This window comes from Ornithodoros turicata, chromosome 3 (assembly GCF_037126465.1).
Source record: "Ornithodoros turicata isolate Travis chromosome 3, ASM3712646v1, whole genome shotgun sequence".
Taxonomy (NCBI): domain Eukaryota; kingdom Metazoa; phylum Arthropoda; class Arachnida; order Ixodida; family Argasidae; genus Ornithodoros; species Ornithodoros turicata.
This window is the reverse complement of record NC_088203.1, coordinates 42933281-42956216: the sequence shown is the minus strand read 5'-3', so window position 1 is coordinate 42956216 and position 22936 is coordinate 42933281. Positions and strand designations below refer to the sequence as shown.

At 43.3% G+C, this 22936-nt stretch overlaps 1 protein-coding gene across 3 annotated transcripts in view; it reads left to right on the top strand.

The window, feature by feature from the left end:
• Positions 1–22936, top strand: part of LOC135388444 (uncharacterized) — a 79871-nt gene that overhangs the window by 38680 nt on the left and 18255 nt on the right. For 2 of the 3 annotated variants that reach the window (XM_064618016.1, XM_064618015.1), the window contains exons 7-11: positions 8533–8675; positions 8738–8883; positions 15423–15556; positions 18123–18383; positions 21602–22098. In XM_064618016.1, the coding sequence (XP_064474086.1) occupies positions 8533–8675; positions 8738–8883; positions 15423–15556; positions 18123–18383; positions 21602–21696 (779 nt within the window). In that variant the 3' untranslated portion in view covers positions 21697–22098. Of the gene's footprint in view, positions 1–8532; positions 8676–8737; positions 8884–15422; positions 15557–18122; positions 18384–21601; positions 22099–22936 lie in introns of those variants that run through there. The other variant, XM_064618017.1, reaches the window with a different exon arrangement.

Genomic DNA, 22936 nt, shown 5'->3' with positions numbered 1-22936 from the left:
TGCCTTTCTACAGGAATTGCGCAAGAGGAGACCGCATAATTTGGATACGGCAGCAGCAAGGCCTTATAAAACGGGCGAAACTCCCTGTATCATGGAGCGAAAGAAAGAAAGTTACCAGTGTCTTGGGTGCAATCCTATTCTGCTGGAGTTATAACACAGGCGATCGCCAAATTCGGCAAACGTGGCAGCAGAGCCCTCTTAAACGAGCAAAACCCCTTGTGTCATGCTGTCACAGTCATATTATCAACAACTTATACTATGTCATTCTACCGAGATCATAACACAGGCGACCGCAAATATCGGGAAAAGGATGCAGCATAGCTCTTCAGCACGGGCGAGACCCCTTGTATCATGCTGCCGATGACATGTCATCAATGGCTTGTGCAATGCCGTTCTACTGGGATTGTAACAGAGACTACCGCAAAATACGGAAAATGCGGCAGCAGAGCCCTTCAAAACGGTCGATACCCCTTGTATCATAGTTCCAAAGTCATATAAGTATTCGCAACGGGTTATGCATGCTATTGCCGTTCTACTGGAATTATAACGGATGCGGCCGCAAACTCCATAAAAGGCTACAGCAGAGCCCTTTAAAACGGACAAAAACCCTTTTAATCATGGTGGCCGACATTTTACACACCTATAAAGACGAGACAGCTTATGTTATGCCCCTCTCCTGTGATTGCATCGGAAGCACCGCAAAATTTGGAAAAGGCGGCAGCAGGGCCCTTTACAATGACTCAAATGACTTGTATCGTTGTGCCAAAAAGATACTATGAACGGCTTGTACTGGGATTGTAACAGAGGATACCGCAACGTTCGGCAGCAGATCGAGCCCTTTAAAACGTGCGAATCCCCTTTAATCCTGGTGCCAGGCCGTACATTGAGAAGTCGCGTTTGAAGAATCTGCTTCCGAAACGACACTCCCTAAGCAAAAAGCGTCCTAAGCTGATTTTGTAGTATGCATATGTGAAAGTAAGATCACGGGGTTTGAACCCCGTATCTTGTTCCCCTGTTGCACCCTGAGAGGGCGCGTTTTAAAAATCGCTTCCAAAATGGCACTCGAAACGGCCAAATGGCCTATTTCATCAACTTCGGGGCTTAATATATTTTTATACAACAATAGTATTAAAGATGTCCAAAGCTGATTTTCTAATGTGTATATCTGAAACTAAGATCATGGAGTTTGAACCACGTACCTTGTTCCCCTGTTGCACCATGACAGGTTGAGTTTGACAAAATGGCTTCCAAACCGGCACTCGAAATGGCCAAATGGCCAATTTCGTCAACTTCGGGGCTTGATATCGTTTGATATAAAAATAATATTAAAGATGTCCAAAGCTAATTTCGTAATATGTATATGTGAAAGTAAGATCACGGGGTTTGAACCCCATATCTTGTTCCCCTGTTGCACCCTGAGAGGTTGGGTTTGACAAAATGGCTTCCAAACCGGCACTCGAAATGACCAAATGGCCAATTTCCTCAACTTCGGGGCTTAATATCATTTGATATAAAAATAATATTAAAGATGTCCTAAACTAATTTTGTATCATGTATATGTGAAAGTAAGATCACGGGGTTTGAACCCCGTATCTTGTTCCTCTGTTGCACCCTCAGAGGTCGGGTTTGACAAAATGGCTTCCAAACCGGCGCTCGAAATGGCCATTGGCCAATTTCATCAACTTCGGGAGTTAATATCATTCAATATAACAATAATATTAAAGATGTCCTAAGCTAATTTTGTAATATGTATATGTGAAAGGAAGATCACGGGGTTTGAACCCCGTACCTTGTTCCCCTGTCGCACCCTGAGAGGTCGCGTTTGACAAAATCGCTTCCAAAACGGCACTCGAAATGGCCAAGTAGCAAATTTCGTCAACTTCGAGGCTTAATATTATTTGATATAAAAATAATATTAAAGATGTCCTAAGCTGATTTTGTAGTATGTATATGTGACAGTAAGATCACGGGGTTTGAACCCCGTATCTTGTTCCCCTGTTGCACCCTGAGAGGTCGGGTTTCACAGAATGGCTTCCAAACCGGCACTCGAAATGGCCAATTTCGTCAACTTCGAGGCTTAATATCATTTGATATAAAAGTAATATTAAAGATGTCCTAAGCTAATTTTGTAATATGTGTATGTGAAAGGAAGATCACGGGGTTCGAACCCAGTACCTTGTTCCCCTGTTGCACCCTGAGAGGTCGCGTTTGACAAAATCGCTTCCAAAACGGCACTTGAAATGGCAAAGTGGCGAATTTCGTCAACTTCGGGGCTTAATATCATTGGATGTAAAAATAATATTAAAGATGTCCTAAGCTGATTCTGTAGTAAGTATATGTGAAAGTAAGATCACGAGGTTTGAACCCCGTATCTTGTTCCCCTGTTGCACCCTGAGAGGTCAGGTTTGACAAAATGGCTTCCAAAACGGCACTCGAAATGGCTAAATGACTAATTTCGTCAACTTCGGGGCTCAATATCATTCGATATAAAAATAATATTAAAGATGTCTAAAGCTGATATTATAATATGTATACGTGAAAGTAAGATCAGACTCCAGTCTTCCCCTGTTGCTCCCTGAGAGGTCGCGTTTGACGAAATCGCTTCCAAAACGGCCAAATGGCGAATTTCATCAAGTTCGGGGCTTAATATCATTTGATATAACGATGATAATAAAGATATCCTAAGCTGATTTTGTAATGTAATGTATATGTGTATGTATATGTGAAAGCACGATCACGGGGTTTGAACCCCGTACCTTGTTCTCCTGTTGCACCCTGAAAGGTCGCGTTTGACAAAATCACTTCCAAAACGGCACTTGAAATGCACAGTTTGATCAAGTTGTATAGTTTAATATAAAAGCGATATAAAATACAAGACGGTATCATTTGTATATTACTCACTGAAAATAAAGTCTGTTCAGTCAGCCACTTCGAGTTCTGGAAAAAATGACAGTTCTCGTTTCGAACTCCTTCAGACCGGCCGTACAGTCTCAGCGCATGCGTATTACGATAATACTGGGACTTAGTCCGTCGAGCGCCTAGGAGGGGAACCCTGCCTGAGTTGCGACTTTGAAGGCCCTGGGTGCATCAGGATTAACACTCACACATCGTGCCGTGGTTGGTATGTGGCCTGGAGGACGTACTGAACGAAAATAGGCGATGACATTTGCAGAATTTGACTGCCTTTGTCGAAAAATCGTAGTCTAAACATGGGCGATGTGCAAAAATCGACGGAATCCCCATAGAAGCAATGCATTAAAATTCGTTTGGCCAGGGTGCACTAGGATAATATATTCTGCTGGTGCCTTTCATGTCTCCAGGGGTTCTTTACATGGTGTTCTTCTCTATTAGGCGATGACATCTTAAAAATTTTATTCTGTTTTGCTAATTGGCATAAACGCTGTCTCCCACTGAATGAACATCCTGTAAGGCAGCTTCCCGCATAGCGGCTGAGTATAGTGACGGAGTGCGCCGGCGGGGGGGTGTCCGCGAATTTTGGGATTGCGGCTGTAAATGCCGGAATTATTCTTTCAGGAAATGGGGAATCATGTTTGTGGAACGTAGTGGCGTTGGGACATTGTATGTTTGACCTTGGCAGCACGTACTGAGGAACTTTCATTATCCTCCGGTCCATTGGCCTGTCCTCTGTACGTTCATAACGCCCGTTCGTATATCGAGGTCAGAATGTCTTGGCTACTTTGGGTCCGTCCCCTAATAATCCTTTCTTTCATCTTAATCTTTATCTTAATCTTTATCTTAATCTTTATCTTAATCTTTCATCGTTAATTTCTTAGGCAAATTGAGGCTTTGTATGTATTTGTCTCTTCTATGTTGTTCCAGCCTCAGAACATCAGTTCTTTCATGTTATGCGAAATGACTGGAATTAGCTTCATCAAGTGCAAGCTCCGATATGGACCTTGAGAAATTTTTAATTAAGGCCTTTTTGGATGTGTTGTTTACGCAGTCTAATGTAGTCTCTGTATAGCTGTGCAGCTCTCGGCGCGTATATTGCCAAGATTTCTCGAAAGTCTTTTATAAATTGAAGGATTTGTAGATTGACGTTTTGAATGAGCGGAAGGATTTCTAGTCAAAGAAGAGCTTAGTGGGACACGGTTACAAGGAATACATTTTTGAAAATGTGCGAAAAACCTTGCTCGGGGTGAAAGTTGCTGCCTCAACATTGGGTTTGCACTCCATTTTTCTACCTGTGGCCTACACTGTTTTGTGTATCATATCTCTAATGCAACACATGGTAACCTAGATGTCGTTCCCAATTGGTTTACCCCTCCCCCCATTTGTTTACCTCTGGCAGGACATTTCAGATAGTGAAACTGGTGTGAATACCTTTACCTTTCTTTTTCTTCTTTTTTCTGCTTGTGGTGATACAAAAACGAAACAACGAATGAATCACTTGTTAGACGACACCTTAAGGGCCAGACATAAACAGAAGACCGCATATGTAACCGAATACGCGGCAGGTTGGGGCCTGGAACGTGACTTTAACCGAATTGGACTTGGTGATATCTCCCAATGTACGCACTTCTATTTCCGTCTGTTGTACAATAAAGTAGTGTTCGTCTGTCTTCCTAAGAGAGCAGTCGTGTTTTTCTCCTCTGCGGAGCAGCGCCAGTTAGAAGCGATTTTATACGAGTGACAACATCGCTAAAGAGTCACATCACTATTGAACTGAAGCTAGATGAAATTGGAAAGGTATCAGTGCTGGTTGAGGAATGTAACAAAGAAATATCTGGTTTGAAAGCGAAAGTTCAGTCTTTAGAAATGAAAGTCGATGACTTGGAAAACCGTTCCCGGAGGAACAACATTGTTATTTACGGATTGTCAGAGGACGTTGACGAAACTCCGGCTCCCCTATTGAGTAAGGTTGTGGAAGAAATTTTTGGTCGTTTGGGAGTGAGTTTGACATCAATTGAACGTGTCCATCGTCTTGGCCGACGGATTCAGTCTAAACATCGGCCCGTCATTCTACGTCTGTTTAACTACTCTGAGAAGACTACTGTTTTTAAGAACTGTTTCAAGCTAAAGGGATCTAGTATCTCTATCACAGAGGACTTTTCTAAATCAGTCAGAAGTTGTGGGACAGTGCAATTGAAAATAGACGGAAAGGGGACAAAGTGTCACTCCATTTCATGAAACTAAGCATCAATAATGAATTTTTCACCTGGGATTCTGGACAGAATAAGAGAGTACCTGTTAGTTCTACCCGAAGTGACAACTGACAAATGTCCTCCACATCCAGTAATTTGAGGCTAATAAACCTAAATGCAAGAAGCATACTAAATAAGGTTGCGGATCTTGAGAATACTTTACTTATCCATGACCCAGACATTACCGCGATAACGGAAACGTGGTTACATAATCGTGTGCATGACTCGGAAGTGATACCTGAAGGATTTAATATCGAACGTTGTGATAGAGATTCTAGAGGAGGGGGTACTGCAATTATCGTGAAGAAAGAGATATCGTATATCAGGTTGCCTGATATCAGCGGAGTGGAATCAGTCTGGGTCAAATTGTTGTCTTTCCGCCCGATAACAATTGTTGGTGTTGTTTATCGACCACCTCAAAGTGGGATAGGAGTCCTCGACAAGTTGTTTTGCTACCTTTCTCCGTTATCTAAAAAATACCAGATTATATTGGTAGGTGATTTTAATTTGACCAACATCGATTGGTCTGCTTTATCTATAGGTAGGCGGGGCTGTCAGAGTACAGATTTGTTTTCTGATTACATTTTTCAGTTAAACCTGTGTCAGGTTGTCAAAGATTTTACCAGGTTACATGGATCGTCGGGTTCATTACTTGATCTTGTGTTTGTGTCCAATAATATGACGAATAAGCCGTATAATTGTGAAATTTATGACGGTATTTCTGATCACAAACTGGTTGTATTCAATGCTGAATGTAATCGGGACTCTTTTGAATGTAAGCGCAGTATTTTTTATGATTTCAGTCATGCGCAAGACGAAGGTGTACTTGATTTTCTCGACCTCAAATTTCGGTCATTTATGGATACTTTTGAAGACTAGAACTGTACGGTGGATTCGCTGTGGAACGAATTTGTTAATATTGTTAAATCTTGTTTGGCTTTGTACGTTCCGCGTAAAGTAAAGAAGGTAAAAACACATAACCCGTGGATCACCCGTGACATTATTCATCTGAAAAGAAAGGTAAATAGAGAACGGAAAAGGAACCGTCAGGGGAATAGTGATGCTTTTAAGAAATTGAGTGCTTTAAGGCTCAAGTGCGACGTGCCAAGTTTCATTTTTATAATGTGGCACTGCACAAATTTCTCAAAGAGGATCGGGCCAGGTTTTGGCGTTTTTTTATCCCCATCACGAAAATCACTTGAGAGGTTACAGGTGGACGGTACTGTGATTAGTGACACTAATGTGATTTGTGAATATGTTAATGATTACTTCTGTTCTGTGTTCACCATTGATGATGGCATTCGACCTGACTGACGATAACGTATATTCGCTTCCAGACATTGAGTTATCGATACATGGAATTTTTCAGCTGTTAACATTGATAACAAAAAGGCGGTAGGTTCGGACGACATTCCCAATACGTTCTCATCACGTTACGCGGAGCAGTGTAGTGAATTCCAAGCAATCGCTATCAACAGGATCAGTCCCACAACAGTGGAAGATTGCTAAAGTTGTGCCGATTTATAAGGCTGGCAGAGTTGAGGATGTTTGTAATTACTGACCGGTTTCCTTGTTGCCGACGTGCGCACATAATTAGTAAACATATAATATCCTTCCTCGAAGGGAATAAATTTTTTAACCCATTTCAACATGGATTTCGGGCGGGGGTCTCCACAGTAACTCAATTAATCGAAATCGTACATGATTTTGCGGAGATTGTGAATTCTCGTGGTCAGGTTGATGTAATATTTCTAGATTTATCCTGGGCGTTTGATAAAGTCTCTCACGAAAAATTGCTTCTGAAGCTTGGTAAAATTATTTCTAACCCATGTATTATCAGCTGGCTAACTGATTATCTTTCTGGTAGACAACAATATGTAGAAGTAAAGCAAACCCGGTCGACTTGCTCCCGCGTTTTGTCAGGTGTCCCGCAAGGGTCAGTTCTTGGGCCGCTTTTATTCTTAATTTTTATCAATGATATTATGAAGGGTGTTTGTTCGTTGCCGCCTTTTTGCAGATGATTGCGTTATTTATTCCCAAGTTAAAACTGTTGAAGATCAAGTCTCGTTAAATGAGTCTCTACAGAAGGTTGTGACTTGGTGTCACACTTGGCAGATGGTTTTAAACCCGAAGAAGTGTGTGTGCATGAATGTGACTAGGAAAAAAAAAGTACTATTTTTCGATTACCAGATTAATTCATGTACGTTATCCACTGTTAGTAATTTTAAATATCTTATTTCAATATTTCAGTAAATATTTCAAATAATTTGACATGGAATTTGCATGTGGACAGCATCGTCCAGAAGTCTTCCGCTAAGCTCTGGTATTTAAAGCGTAATCTTCAACATGTTAGACCGGTATTAGAATACGCAGGTGTTGTGTGGGATCCGTAAACTGTAAAAAATATTTCCAAAATTGAAGCAGTCCAAAAGAGAGCACTTCGCTTTATTTTTAATAGATACGAGAGACTGAGTTCGGTGTCAGATCTTTACTACAAAGCGGATTTGGAGAATTTGGTCAATAGACGTAAAATTGCAAGACTCAAGACTTTATTTCTTATCCTCAGAAATAAGCTTAATATTAATAGGGATCAGTACATTATGTTCCAGGAAAAGAGATCTATTCATAGTGTACACGCTCTGCAGTTAAAGCCATACCAATGTAGAATAGACGCGTTTAAATTATCTTTTTTCCCCAGGACAGTAGAGGAATGGAATAGCCTACTGGAGGAGGTTGTCACGGCGAAGACTGTAGTTGAGTTTCTGTCGTTGCTGTCAGGGCAGTTGGCATAGATGTACAATTCTGTCATTGTTCGGTTTTGTTGTCTTTTCCCATTCCTACTTAGGCTTCCAGGAGGAAGCCAGTAGTATTTCAAATAAATAAATAAAATTAGTATATTACATGTGGTATGCAACCTATGCATGCAATGAGTGTTTCCACATTGTACTACGCCCATAATTTATCTATGTGTTGTAAAATCGCAAAAATCTCCTTTGTCTAGAACTGATTATGCTCATGGCTTTTCTAGTGGATTTATATTTATTTTTGGTGTCAAGAGCCTGTGACTGATGTTTGTACGCTGCTGCTGGGAGTTGGGGCCTCTGTCAAGTCCTTTTTTGTTCCCTCCTCCCATTTGCGGAAGTGATAAATTAACTATTATTATTAGAACCCCCCAGGTAAAGTTCCCATAGAACTCTCCCCATAACATTTTTCTGGCTATCCTCGCTATGCTGCTTACTGGCTGGCGTCCCGAATAATAATAATAAATAAGTGACCGTATGTATACTGAGTGTTCTTGTAATTTTGCGAGCATGTTGTAAAGGATGGTCGATGCGTATCCTTAATTGTAGCACATCTTGTATTCCAGGCACACTGAAAAGGAAACACAAGCAGAGCCTTCGCAAAAACAAGGCCCTGGCAAAGAGCCTGGCTGCATCGAAACAAAAGCTTGCAGAGCAGTGCAAGGCACTGAATCGTGAGCACGAAATCTTCAGCATCCACTTTTCCAGGGTAATGATAACACCCCGGGGTGGTCATTAATTCTAGAGCTATTAATCCTCTCTGTGTCGCAGCTCAAGTCACGGATCGAAGACAAGGTAAACGCCCTGCAGAATGAAATGAAATCATCACTGGAGCTGCTGGAGCAGAGCCTGGATCCAGATGGCAGCCTCTTCCTCACTCCAATGGAGATCACAGAATTAGAGGAGCTTCCAGAGGGGCAAGCTTTTATTGTAACTCTATTAGCACCAGCAATATGGTCGATCGCATAAAAGCATCTGCTCATTGGTGGTAGCCAAGGTCCACCTGGACACAGAGAGGTGGCAGGTTTGAATCCCACCACTGGCTGTGTTGTCTGAGGTTATGTCGGCACAGTTACCCCTTAGCGTGTGCTTTGTCATCAAGATGTCTCAGTAGAAGTATGGTCATTGCATTACGATCAATCTTCATGGTGAAATAAAAGAGCAAGTTCAGTGAGTTCAGAGCTAGATTTCTCCTTCATATCTGCAAGTGTGAAGACACACTGAAGGAGCTGTCACTGCAGTGCCGTTAAAGATCTACCAACCTTGCCAGGCCGCACTCTCCGGGAGTCAGCTGGACTTTCGCTCCTTCTCTCTATCGAAATTGCTCAGTCCCTGGCCGAATCCAGCCCACCAACGCTGGACACAAATTGTGAAAGGGTTCATTATTTCATTACCCTCATCACCACCAGCAACTGGGTAGAGTATCACCCCTAGCGCCCCATTCATTATCTTCTCTCTCTCTCTCGTGCACTTGATCAATTTCAACAACTCATTTCCAACCAAGGTGATAGTGAGCATGACTTTTGCTGCTGATGGTTGGCTGTGAAATTCTTGGGGTTTGCTGCTGCAAAGACACACGAGTCACCCTACTGTGCTTTCATCCTGTGAAGAATTTCAGTTGGTTTAGCACCTTCACTACCCAATGAACCCATCCCAGGTTGTTGCAGTTCATGTCAACAATGGGGAGGCTAATTTTGCACTAACTCTGTTTCCTTCTGTGGATGGATAGATAGATAGCAGCAACGAATGTTGCTAGGGTGCCTGCATGCACACACACTCTCTTCCTCCGTCGTCGTTGACGCGGCGGGTCCACGCTGGCTCCTCATTTTGAGGTCATATCTTTCAGTGTTTCGTTCATTTGCCTCATGCAAATGCAATACAGAGCGCGAAACATAATTGGAAATGATGGTGTGAAAATGCGCATACAATGCAAGGAATTTATGCATGAAACACAAAGTAACAGTGGCTTGTGTTGTACCAACAAGACAAACGTGTCTTCCAACGTTACACTGAAACCTGAAGGAAATTTAAAAACGTCTGTCCACGTATTATATTCACATATCTTCTGAGCATGATCAATCTTAGTCAGCCTGTATGTTGAGGTTTGCAAATACTTTGAAGGTCAAAATGGTTTGGTAATCATAAACACTGTACAAAAATTTTAGAAGAAAGTTTGTTCTACATGTTGACAGTAAAGGCCATTCCAGCATGGTTTTCATTTGGTAACAGTATCTGCAATACAATACCGATTGCACACATACTTGGCTGCATCATTTTTTTTTTTTTTTTCTAGTTCGCTTGTACAGGATGAGTAATCTGTGTCCCATAAGATACGCGCATATTCAGGTGTCAGTCTAACATGCATAAAATACATTGTCTCCTTGACCTTGGTCGGAACATTTTTAAAATTCTGTACTACTAACCTTAAGAGGACATACCAGTCGGGGAGCAACTCCGATTCACGATTTTCCCGATTCTAGATGGCGCCAGGGTCGCCGTCCTTATCACGCCGTTCGCCTCCGACTCCCGAAATAATCCCCATTGTGCATGGTTGACCTCGCGAGTTTAAGGCGGCCCTCGCCCTCTGCGTTGTTTGTTGAGTGGTAAAGTGTCGGACTTTGCCACGAAAGGTCCGCAGTTCGATTCGAGACATTCACGTCTTTTTGCTTGTCTCCTATTGCTACATGAGAATTTTTTTTTGTTCTTGTATATTTATGCTACAATTATTGCTTTTCACAAGTCACTACCGCCTGTACTGACTGATTATGGAATGTTTAGTTGCTCTTCGTATTGTTTTACTAGTGCATACTTACTGTATGCCGAGTTGCCGACGTACAAGTGTGATCGGATAGTACGGATGCCGGTATCTCAGAGGCTCTCATTTGGATCTACCAGCGGCTATAAATTAGGCTATTAACATTGCCTACACACAGCGCTTACAATGCCAGTCTGGAGAATCTAGTGCTCGAAACGGTATTCCTTTTTTTTTTGCACTCGCTTACATAATAATAATAATAATAATAATAATAATTTTACTCAAGAAAGCAAACTACAAATATAATAAAACAGGCCCGTCTAAACCGAAAGGCTTGTGGCACTCACCCTGAAGCAGCCAGCGGCATACAGTTCGACAGCATATGAACGTATAAAGGTACTACATCCTATGATAAAGTTGCCGTAGCGCTTTTTTTAGTTTGTACTTCGATTCCAAAGAAAAACTGTCGAAGGGGAGCTTATTCAAGTTACAAGGTACATAGCATTGCCTGCGACAAAGTCCATATTTTGTGTGTGAGAAATGCACAACAAAGTTAACCCGCCCGCGCCTAGAAGGGCAGCATTAGCTAACCGGGGTCCTATATGAGGGGTCCCAAAAGTGTTTTTACAACATTCAATTTACCTTGATAATAACTCAATTATTCATGCAAAAATGACATTTTGATATGTATATTTCTGGTAAGTAAGCATTATGAAATATCTGAATTCATTTACAAGGCGTTGGTGCAAAAGACTTGTCAAAATTTCCATCGTAGAACAGACTTCTTATTATAACCCGAAAACTTCAGTAACATGTTTCAAAGGCTCCTTTCCTCCATGTTCTCCATTCTCTTTCTTTTACCTTACACCCGCTCAGAAAAATGATGTCAGTCAACAACCCCAGTGACAGGGGACCCCTTTTCTTCTGGTGTACCAGGTTGCAAAACCGTGCAAAGGAGGTGAAGGGCGATAAAGGCTTCGGGTCGACACACGGAAACCAACCAAAAAGATATGGGAAGGTCGAGCGGCAAGGCCTCGAAGCGGGAGTCGCGATATTCCCTACAGCTTTTTCTTTTCTTTTTTTTTTTTTCTTTTTTTTTCCTGAACGCCAAGAGGAACGATCTGACAAAAAATAAAAGGACACATTGGAGGAAAATAATAACTATGGTCACCTGACAACATAACAGGTTCTTGTTTGAGTCTGGCAAAAAAGTACAGTTCGTCCTCCTTATTATGTGGGACTGGGATAATATATGCATTCTTTTCTTTTTTAGAAGAATATCTGAAGCGTAAACTTTTTACTCCAGATTTCGTTGTGTTGAATGCTGAGGTCTCAGTTAATTCAATCTAAACTTGAAAACGTGAAATTTGGTTGTGGAAAAGCTGAAGAACTGGACACCTTGTGAGCCAAATTTATGCGTATTTTAGGAAAATCACTATTCTTGAAGGGCAACACAGATGCAATTACAAAATTTGGGTTTCCAGAGATGAATATGAGCGCTAGTTGCCAAATGATGGAATGATCACGGAGAAGTCGTTTCATATAATCAGAGCTCGCCCGAGATGCCAGATTTTCTACCCCGAAAAAAAATGTCCCAAGGCAGAACTGTCCCCAGGGAAAAATGTTCCCCGGAGAAATCGTCTTCGCAAGAACGAAAGCTGTTTGATCGAACGCGGGACATTTGGTCGAAAGTCATTTGATCGAACACCGTTTGATCGAAACGGCAGCGGTCGTTTGATTTTTTTATTGCTTCGTTTGGAGCAGATGCATACTCTAAACAAGTTTGAACTGAAGTTTTATATGACTGTTAATACAATATCTGTATTTTATACTATGGCGAAATTTCCTTCTAAGCATTCAGACTTCGAGTGCCTTTCGTGCGTGACGTCGCCGTAAAATACATACGACATGTATGAGAAATCCTGTAGCGTAAATATCTTCATCTCGTCTTCCTCTTTATGATGAAACCACCCGCGGCAAAATCTGAGAAAAAGCATAAAAACTGTTCCATAGGAAATACATTGGGACGGAGAGCTGGTATGCCCTCTTAACATGCGACTTGCTTTCCCAACCATATATCTAATGTGGTTCTTCCACCTGAGGTTGCTACAAAAAATGACGCCTAGATATTCGTATTCTTGGACTCTTCCGAGAGTGGTCCTATAAAGAGTTACATTTAGTTATGACTCAAGAGTTACTATGAGTTCATGGCTTTTGAAAATCGTGAGGTGAAAACTTGATTTTATTTCAGGAGCCGTGATTTAGATAGCCGCAGAGTAGATTTTCGGGTACAAAATAAAAAAAAAAGCACTTCTCCCCTTTTAGTTTGACATAAGATGTGGAACAGCTGTGCTGAATGTACGGCATTTAGCAATCTCCACTGCCCATATTGGTGGGTGAATTGGCACTTTTTCAATCGGTGTATACACCAGCAAACAACAATACAATAACGAAAAAAGTTTGACGTTTCATCATCAGAATAACGTACCACAAGCTGCAGGTCCTTTTTTATATATCGAAGGTGTGTAGCATTTTGGTAGGGGGCCCGGATGCCTGTTGATAGCTTCTTTAATTATCTTCGTGTGCCAAGATTCCAATTATTTCCTCACCCCTCAACGACCCTCACAAGCTGAAATTCTGGGTTATCATGATGTAATCTGTGACCAGTTTTACCGCATGTTCACATAGTTCAGTTTGCTTCTCTGCAGCCTTGTCAAACATCTGTTTCGTGTTTTTTCATTCTGGTTTTTGTATTTCTCCCAGTTTCCCTGATGTACATCGCCGGTCGTTCTTGCCACGATGTCTTGTAGACGAACCCATGTTGATCGTTTGGTGTTGTCTTATCTGTTGGATGGCTGGGCAGATTCTTCAGTGTGGGTTGAGGTTTAAAAGCAGTTTTTATGTTTGCTTGAGCTAGTGCCTGCGGTATCGGTTCTGAAACGCCCTTTATGTAGGGAATGATGATGTATGTAGATTTTTCCAAGGTATCATTTAGTCATTTAATAAAATGTGTCGTGTTGTCCCCCTGCCTGTAAGAAATGCATGTGTCATGGTTCTCACTGGTCCATGAAACCCTCGAATCACCTGGAATTTGAAAACGCCATTTTCGAGGTCTGGAAAACTCTGCACTTCTTTTACCATCCTTGAAAACCCTCGGTTTCGCATCTTTTCCTTTCTCTCGTAGAGTTGCTTGTGCAAATTACACTGTTCCGGAGTCAGAACTGTAGCTTCAAAACCACAGAAGTTAGCATTCTTTATTGCAATTGGAATCAGCTGCAACAAATGGATGGCACCCTCTATTATATTAATCTCATTTTCTTTCTGTCCTAGTTGTCAGCCACATCTGTGTACTGACCACTATTGTGCAGTCCCCATTGTTCTCTCATGTGATATTTGTATTTTTGCAAAATATTGAAACCCTGGCTATAAACTGTGTTTTACATGCTAGTCAAAACAACGGGCACTAATCTGATGATCTTGCTGCGTCTAAAACACTACACAGAGTGAAAGCAGGGGTTTCACTATACCTAAATATGTGGAAGACTTTACGTAGCTCAAGCGCTTTAACTATCTAAAAAGCGGATCAAAGAGCGAAATCAGCTCAACTCTCCCCTCCATCGAATGCGTCAGCACACGTCACTCGGCTACAGCAAACGGGGCAGACTCATCTCCGAGTGGCGTTTTGCGTCGTCAACCAATCTTGGATTCCCACAAGGTCAGCCGTGGGGGAGAACCTGTTTGCTGTCCCATTGTTGGGGTTTCACTTCAAAGAATAAGTGTGGCTTATAAAGAAATCTCATGTCTATTAGAGAAAAGATGTACAAATAATACGGTGTGGAAGGACATTCCTCGTGAGTGTAGCGGTTCTGAAAAAAAAAAAACACTTATTCAAACAGTGTATTCACACGAGCGACATACTCGCGGAAGATTCTAGCGAAAGAAAAAATGAAAATATTGCTTACAGAGCCAAAGTTCCATCCCGTGTTGTGCTGAGCATTCGCACTGTGCAGACTACCGGGAGTGGCATATTGCGCATTTAGCAGACTCCGCCGTCAGCGTGGTTGTGGCGCAGGATATTCCCCATGGTCAGCAGTGTACGTGAAGACACGATGCTGAGCGCTCACGTAACAGCAGAAAGCTACGACGTTTTTCCGCTTCTGGGGAAATGTCGCTCACGGTATACACGGTAAAATGCGGTAACATAAGTGGTGGCCCCCACGAAACGTCACAATAACGTCGCTCCTAGTGTTGTGAGAACTTGAAGGGCGGAGCAAGTTCAAGAAATAGTGCGCAAAGCGTTCTGTGCTACTACGTCGTTGTCGACCTTCATAATTTAAGAAAATATGTTTCAGAGTTAAATGGACATATTCCTACTGATACATCATTGCTCCTATATCGGTTTAGTGCCCCTTTAAAAGGTCCTTGGAACTTTTGTTCCAAAATTCAGTGGGAATGTGTACTTGTTGCTCACAGTGACCTAGTTTAAGGGGACTGTTAGTTGCAAAGTTCTATGGTTCTAAAAAATGCTGTACTAATGAATTGCTGTGCCAATGAAAGTCAACCTTCTTGAGGGCTGAACAGATTGATGGGTTGCAGCCTGTTTGCTGTTATACGCAGATCATCCAAGTACATTTTATGAGTGAAATCTATCTTCCACGCACACTTTGTCGATCTTTGTTTTCACTGCACTTTATGTTGCAGGAAGGACCTTTGGCCTCCAGGTTCCCATCTTCAGACAAATGCATCAGTCATCTACAAGGAGGAGGAAGAAGAACAACAACCTGAGAAAACTGAAGAGCTTCCTGTACACTCCGAATGGCGGGCACTGGATAATGGTTAGTTGGCCTGGGGTATTACATGCCTGCAACCAGCCTCGATGGCACATTCCGGCCGTGTTCCAAAACAAACTCTCAAGTAGGCGTTGGTCACATGACAGAGTTGTATCATGTGACCAAGTGGGTAGGCGATCCTCGAGTTCGGTCGTGGAATGGGTGCAAGTACGATTCCCGACATGGCGACAGCAGACAATGGTGACATTTGGGCGCTGATACATCAGAGCCGCTGCTTTGCTTTGCTGTAACGGTATTGATGTCACTTCGTAAAGCACTTGAGCCATGAATTAGGGGTATTTACTGCACACTCCGAGAAATGCTGTTCTGGTTCACAGCTAGCTCTAAAGCTCATAGAAGCAGCTTTCAACATTCACATGCAACGAGCTGATGCATGTATGTATGGTTCCATGCATGCTGCTCTGAAGAAAACATCGGCGCAATATCTGCACTGGAACTTCCCTGCTTCCTCTATGATGCAGCCGAGAAGAGCAGCAGGAAAAACAGACCATAGGTTTCTATGCTGACGACAGCTCTGACATCAGTACTCTTGGCCGGGCAGGGCCACATTCTTAGGACCATGACAGGATCGAGCCCGGCTTTCCAATCAGTGATTTACTCTCCCGGCCTGACGGCTACATACCTAGCATGGCCCAAGCCCGGCTCTAGCTCACAAAATTAAAGGTTACCTCGGCCTGGCCCAGTGTAGTGGGCTGTAAAAGTTGACCTTGTCTTACTAATAGTGGAGAACCACTTGCTTGAGCTCAACATAGGCCCGGTAATGTATGGGTCCGGACCAATAATGTCAAACCCGAGCCCAGCCCATGCCCGAAAAAGTAATGCTTTGCAGGGGTGAGCCTGTGCCAGTACAGTGTTCTAGTACCAAGTGAATCATGTGGGGAAGACGTGGCGTCAGTGCGGATAAAGGCCCATCAATTACCCGTGCAAGACTGCCCTTAGAAAGCATGTATCGTAACTTTATTAGTACCCTACATGCTGGAGTATGTTGTTGGAACGCCATTCTTAAATCTTGCCGCCGTTTTCGCTGCGGCAACTAGGGACGCCCAGAGATATGTCTGGCTGGTTAATTCTAGGGCCTCATTACTGATTAATTTGCCGTCTGCGTGCCCTACTTCATGCATCTTGTCATTCACCGCGTTATGATTAGACCCTTTAGACCCTGGATTTCTAGCCAAACGCCTATTTTTGTCCAGTGGTTCCAATAGTGCCTTTTCAACACAGGAACATGAACTGAGTGCTGGGGAACCTCCTGTATTGATCTGATTGTGCCTGTCAATGCCTATGCTGGCGTAGACGCCTAAAGCTCTCATTAAACATGGAAAAATGCAGTAATGGCCCTAAAGCGGTGGCAAAACTCTGTTGTACTGACATCGGTCACGTCCTTTTGAAACTAGCGATCCCTTCAATGTATCTGAAAGGTGCTGGAATAGAAGCTGAGAATTGAACATCTCAGTGTGGTCACTTACTCGTTCTTTGTGTTGTTTCGTTGGTCGTTATTATAAAATGTAGCCACCTTTTGGTTTTGTTTACATCTACAAGAATCCTTTGAAGCGTTTTTCTTTTTTACAACTAATTTGACACACGGTAAAAATGCTGAGGGCTGTGATGTATAAAGGTAGGTTCAATTCCAGTACAATCCCTACTGTTTGGCAACCTGAGGAAGCTGCCGTCCTCGCCGCAGTCAGGGCCATCGGCATAGATTGAGACGTTACCCATCACAAAGAACTCTTTACAAGCTATGTTACTGTGTGAAAAATGTACCAAAGTTAATAACAAAGTTCTTCAGCCTGAAATGTAACTCGCAGTTACAGAGTTACTTCCAAGTTACTTCGCACAGAAAATAGCACTACATACATAGGTGCAGCACGTGTGAGCAGTTGAGTTCGACCTTGAGTTGCTTGCGGAGGAGTGCAACATGCTTAGTTTTCGTTTATGTCCAACAATTCGTCGAACGCTTTGCATCTTACTCCCTGTGGGCGCACAATGGTTCAGCTTCATTTCAATGGCAGCGGTTCTTACTTCCTGAATAGAATACTGTAATTGATTGAATATCACATTCAGTTATGGAGCTACAATCCAATTATACTGGACTCTTTCTTGCTTCGGCGCTAAGCAGTGAACGTCGTTTCAGCTCGTGCATCGGTGCTTTTAGTCCATACTGCACGTGCCACAACATGGAGCAGTCCCGGCGAAAAACATAGTCCGTGTTGCAAAGTGGACCTGCATCACTGTCCGAAGCACGTGAAGATAAATGTTGGTGTTGGAACATTCGCGAGAACTACTGTGAGCTACAATTCAGTGAATTGGTATTGAAAAATGCACATATACGGAACACTATGATCGGACCCGTTACAAATCCACATGGCCACGATAGGCATGCGCGCGCTTTTCCTGCTGTCTCATTGGATGCCGCCAAAGACTGCTCTGTTTTCATTGCGTTTTTCTCCTAAACGGTCACGCTGTGTCAACTAATTGAAACACGGGCTTTCATTTGAGAGCAAGTTGTTTTTACATTTTAGTGCCGCTTTAAATAAGTGTTGTTCCCTTACAGAAGTGCAGACCAGCACCCCCATCTGTCCCCCGTCTCGAAGTGGAAGATCCGGAAGAAGCATTGCACCCGGCACGTCTCCATTCCGTTTGAGTTCCAAGAGGATCCAACAGATGACACCTGCAGAGCCACGTCCCTCCACGTCCTCACAAAAGTCAGACGTGCTTGGTAACCAATCGGACATTGAGCAGCCACCTGCTCATGAACATCCTCAGGATGCGCCTCATGAAGATCCTCAGGACACGCCTCGTGATTCGTCTAAGGGTAAACCTAGCAACTTTTTCCTCCGCGAATTTAGAAAAACTTTATTCAGTAACGATACACTATGACTCTGTGCTTTGCGCACGAGAGGAGAGTAGTGCCAGGAGAGCAATGAGTGATGCCATGATAGATTACTAGGTCAAAATGTAATGCACTACCATTACTGATGACTTTTCCGGAATTGTAATGCATTACGATTACTCATTATACAAATGTAATGCATTGCTTTCCACCTATGGATCAGATGACTTCTGCATTCTGTGCCCATGTATAGACTGTTTTGTAATACCTGTAGCTTACGAAAGGTTTTGCAAAAAAAAACACCGCTGCCTGACATTTTCAATTGGCTGTACCTGTGTTCCAGCTCCTTCCGTCAGATGGCGACACGGTCGAACGCGGCGTTGCAGACAATGCCGCACAGTAGTCCTCTGCATTCAGTTCCACTTGTTCACTTGGTTTCAGTATCGTCTGCAACACCACGTTCGACCGTTTCGCCATCTGACGGAAGGAGCTGAAACACAGGTATAGCTGATTAGAAATGTTAGGTAGCAGCAATTTTTTAATTTTCACGATTTATCCGCAGAGAAGCGGACCAAGTGGCAGTATATGGACATAAAAGTTTGGGGCATAATACGTCCTCTAACATCTACTTTAGCTTCCCGACACTGTTTCTATTTGTTTTATCTCCGTTACAAACCCCGAAGTTTATCTTGGCGAACCCGGTACAACCCGATTTCACCCTCCAATTTTCAAAAACATTAAACCGGAAAACGCGTGGGTCTATTTTATAGGCACTCTGTATAGGTAGTGCTAAAGAATGCTTTTAGAACAGTAAAAATCAAGAACAGTATTCAAGTGAAGTACAGAACAGACCAACATTATTTGGGCACACATTGTTCCATTGTTTTTTTGTTTTTTTTTATTGAACTGACAACATCGTAATACAGTAGAATCTCGATGATACGATCACGGATGATACGAATTTCGGGATGATACGAATTCTTCTCCGGTCCCGGCCGGAATGCCTATTCTTCCCATGTATTAGAGTTCGGATGATACGAACGCGTTACTGTATAAGTGCTTAAATTCGCGGGCTCAATAATTCGCGAATTTGTGAGAAACCAGGATCAGGCAATTATTCGCGGAACCTTAAATTCGCGGTACCGCGCTGCGTCCACCCTGCATCTTAGGGGCAATCCACCTTGAACTTCCTGGAAGAAGCTAATAATAAGTATCACAACTGGGTAACTCGTTCAATTTGTCTTCCTTTTGAGCACTTCTGACTGCAAGGGATGCGATTAGGGGGTTTTACTCGGCTCGTATCTGTGCCATTGCCCAATTGCCCTGCCTCCCGTCATTCCTGTCATCGCACCGAGCAGGTGCGATTGGCACTTGGTAGTGATGCGACAACTTTTGCAAAGGCCTATACGCGTGGCAGAGTGCATACGCGCTTGCTGGATGATCCAGGCTTACAAGGAACCGGAATCACGGGAGGCTTACATCCGCGCGGGATTCGTACGTCAAGGCGGGACTACAGTCTCCAGTTGCAGCGGCGAACTGAACACTTTGCGAGGCAATGCAGTCTAACAGCGTAAGAAACTCCGTATACATAAGTTGCCTCGGCGTCCTGGGTCAAATTTCTTACATATTTCTTTCAAGTATTTTTCTGTCATTGGTTCGAATATTTCGCGGGACTTTAAATTCGCGAAAAAAGGGCGTTCGCGAATTTCGCGAAAAATAGGTCCTCGCGAAAATTACTACTTATACAGTATCTTGCCTTTACGGATGATACGAATGAGCCGAGGATGCGACAGAGGCCGTTCCCCCGTGACGCGAGAGCGCGCGAGTCATGCTGCTGCGTCTTTCGAAAAGGGAGGGCGATCCTCACCACGAACTCCCTTACATCATGTAGCGCAATGCAAGCAATGACTTTCCTTTTGGTGGTGGTGGTGGAGATAAGATCAAAGGGATTGAACGGCCCGGAACCTTATCACCTTATCTCTGTCATGACCTTTTTACCCCCCTCGCAACAATAAACCGCGACCCAAGCAGCAAAATGTACTGAAAGTCGAGTGCAATAGGGGTGGACGGTATGTGTCTTATCAATGTTCTTTAGTTTCACGAGTGTGTTCAAGGCCTTCCACCTACCCGTCCACCCCTATTGCACTCGACTTTCAGTACATTGTGCTGCCTAGGGAAGCTGTGTGACATCGCTCTGGCGGAAAACAGCGACGAGAACCCCAGAACACGTGCAGGGAACATATCAGGACAACTTGTGGCAACATTACGCGTCACCATTACGCAAGTCGGCTTCACCTAACGCCTGCGTGTTTTAGGAGAAGCTCGCTTTAGAACACTGCCGCGCGACTCGCGGGTGAAAAGCACGTGCTACGTCTTTTGAATCATCTTGCGTATTTGGGCAGCATTGGCCAAAAACGGAGACATAAAAGCGTTACAACCGACCTCGTTCATTGACAGTAACGGAAAATGAACAGTCACTCACTATTTTCTTGCCTCAATTTTTATTTTGGTTTGATTCGTTTGATACGAATTTCGGATGATACGAATTTTTTCCGCGACCCCGTGAGATTCGTATCATCGAGATTCTACTGTATACACGGTAAGGCACTGTATACAGTTAAACCTCGATGTAACGAAGTCTCCATGCAACGAATTTCTCCATGTAGCGAAGTTTCCTGAAGCCCGCGTTTAGCTTCCATACGGTGCAGTGTATTCGGGTGACCCGTATAACGAAGGTATTTGACCCGAGCGCTCCATGTTACGAAACCTCCCGCGCGGAGAACAAAGAACAAGAGCGCGCCTTTGTACCGCGAATACGACGCCTCTTAAGGCCGGGTCCCATAGCTCCAATTTGAGCTGCAGCGCCACAGCGCCAGCGCCAGAGCGCCGCAGCGCCAGCTGCAGGAGAGGTCCCATAGCTTTTGGCGGCAGCGCCAAAGCGCCGGAGCGGCAGGAATTCTCTGGCGCTCCCGTATCCAAAAATTTGGTTGCTCTGGCGCTCTGCAGCTCTGGCGCTCGTCTTTCCAGCCAATCAGATGCATTGTTTACATCGACGGTCGACAGCTCGCGATATGGCGGCGTTGGTCAAATGTATGTGTTTGATCTCAATGGTGTATGTGTTGTAGGCGATCACATCAAGCTTTGTGGTGGGAAAATCTGTAGATCTGGATGTTTTTTGTCATCTCACACATGGCTTCAAGAGCACTGCAGGCAGGCGACGACGAGACCAATCGGTCACAGGCAAGCGAACTTCTCAATGATTGGAACGGACTGCCTTCCACTGTCGTGTCATTAGACACCGATGGGCATATCCAAGGAACTGACTTTTGTCATATAATCTGTCTAGCAGCACTCTGGTGTAATTGACTGTTTTGTTCTTCTGGATGACATCACACTGTCTGTTTCCATATCTCATTTCTTTAAAGAGGAAATGTGCTTACTGTACGTACACTTTGTGTGTTATTTCATAAGGTCTCTCTGTACTGTAGATTTTTGTCAAAGAACGTTTTTTGTGAATGCTTCTTGCTACATATGATAATAAAATATGCCGACCAGAGAACACCGTAGTCCATTCCTTTGCACGGAGTGAGTGCATGCCAGTAACCATAAACCCACCCGAGTTGTTTGAAATCGTTGAAATCCCTTCTCGAGGCCGTATAGGCGCCGTCCTAACGAAGGACAGGTGCGGAAGCTTCTGTCGACCGGTGGATTAGCGCATTGTCGGCCCTTTGATTTCATTATGTCGTCTACGAGAAACCTTGAGCCGCGGTTTTCTTGCCGGTGTTTGACGTACTCCAGTCTGTCAGTCTTCAGGATGTCTTGCCCAAGCGATGAACTCCGCGAGAGATTGATTCTCGAAGTTGAGGAGAGGCCTCCCCTTTGGAACAAGTGGAACGCGCAGTACAAAGATCGACACGAAGTTTCCAGGCTGTGGTTAGAAGTTGCTGAGGCACTTAACCACCCCCAGATGACAGGTAAGAAATTCCCTGATTGATTATTGTTTTACGAGTTGAAAAGGACGGTTTCATCATCTCTTTTGTATCGGCCAAATTCCTTCAGCCGGGGGAATGGGAAACCAAAACTAGCTGTGATGAAATCTATAGCAGTCTACTTAGTGAACATGATGAGAACAGACATGAACACTTCGTGGTCTATCTGAAAAAGTAGAGGTTCATGCATTTCGGAACGCAAGGTACAGCTAGAACCAGTGCTGAAACCAACATCATTACTCAACCTTGCACTTTTTATAACACCCCTGATTCATTCTAAACAATGAGAAAAGAACAGAGAGTTGCTTGACTTCTTTAATACTATTGTCCAGTGCTGAACCAAGACTGCTGATGCTATTAATGACTAATTCATTAGTTAATATTATTTATACAAGATCAAGGACTATGACAGTGAAGTTTACATAGCAGATAATAGTCTACATTAACAGCACAGTTCACTTTACGTTGTCTTTATTGATTGTGTGCATAAAGAAAAAAGCTGGAAGAAGTGCGAGCTATTGACTCCTGGCTGAGTGAGCATATCTG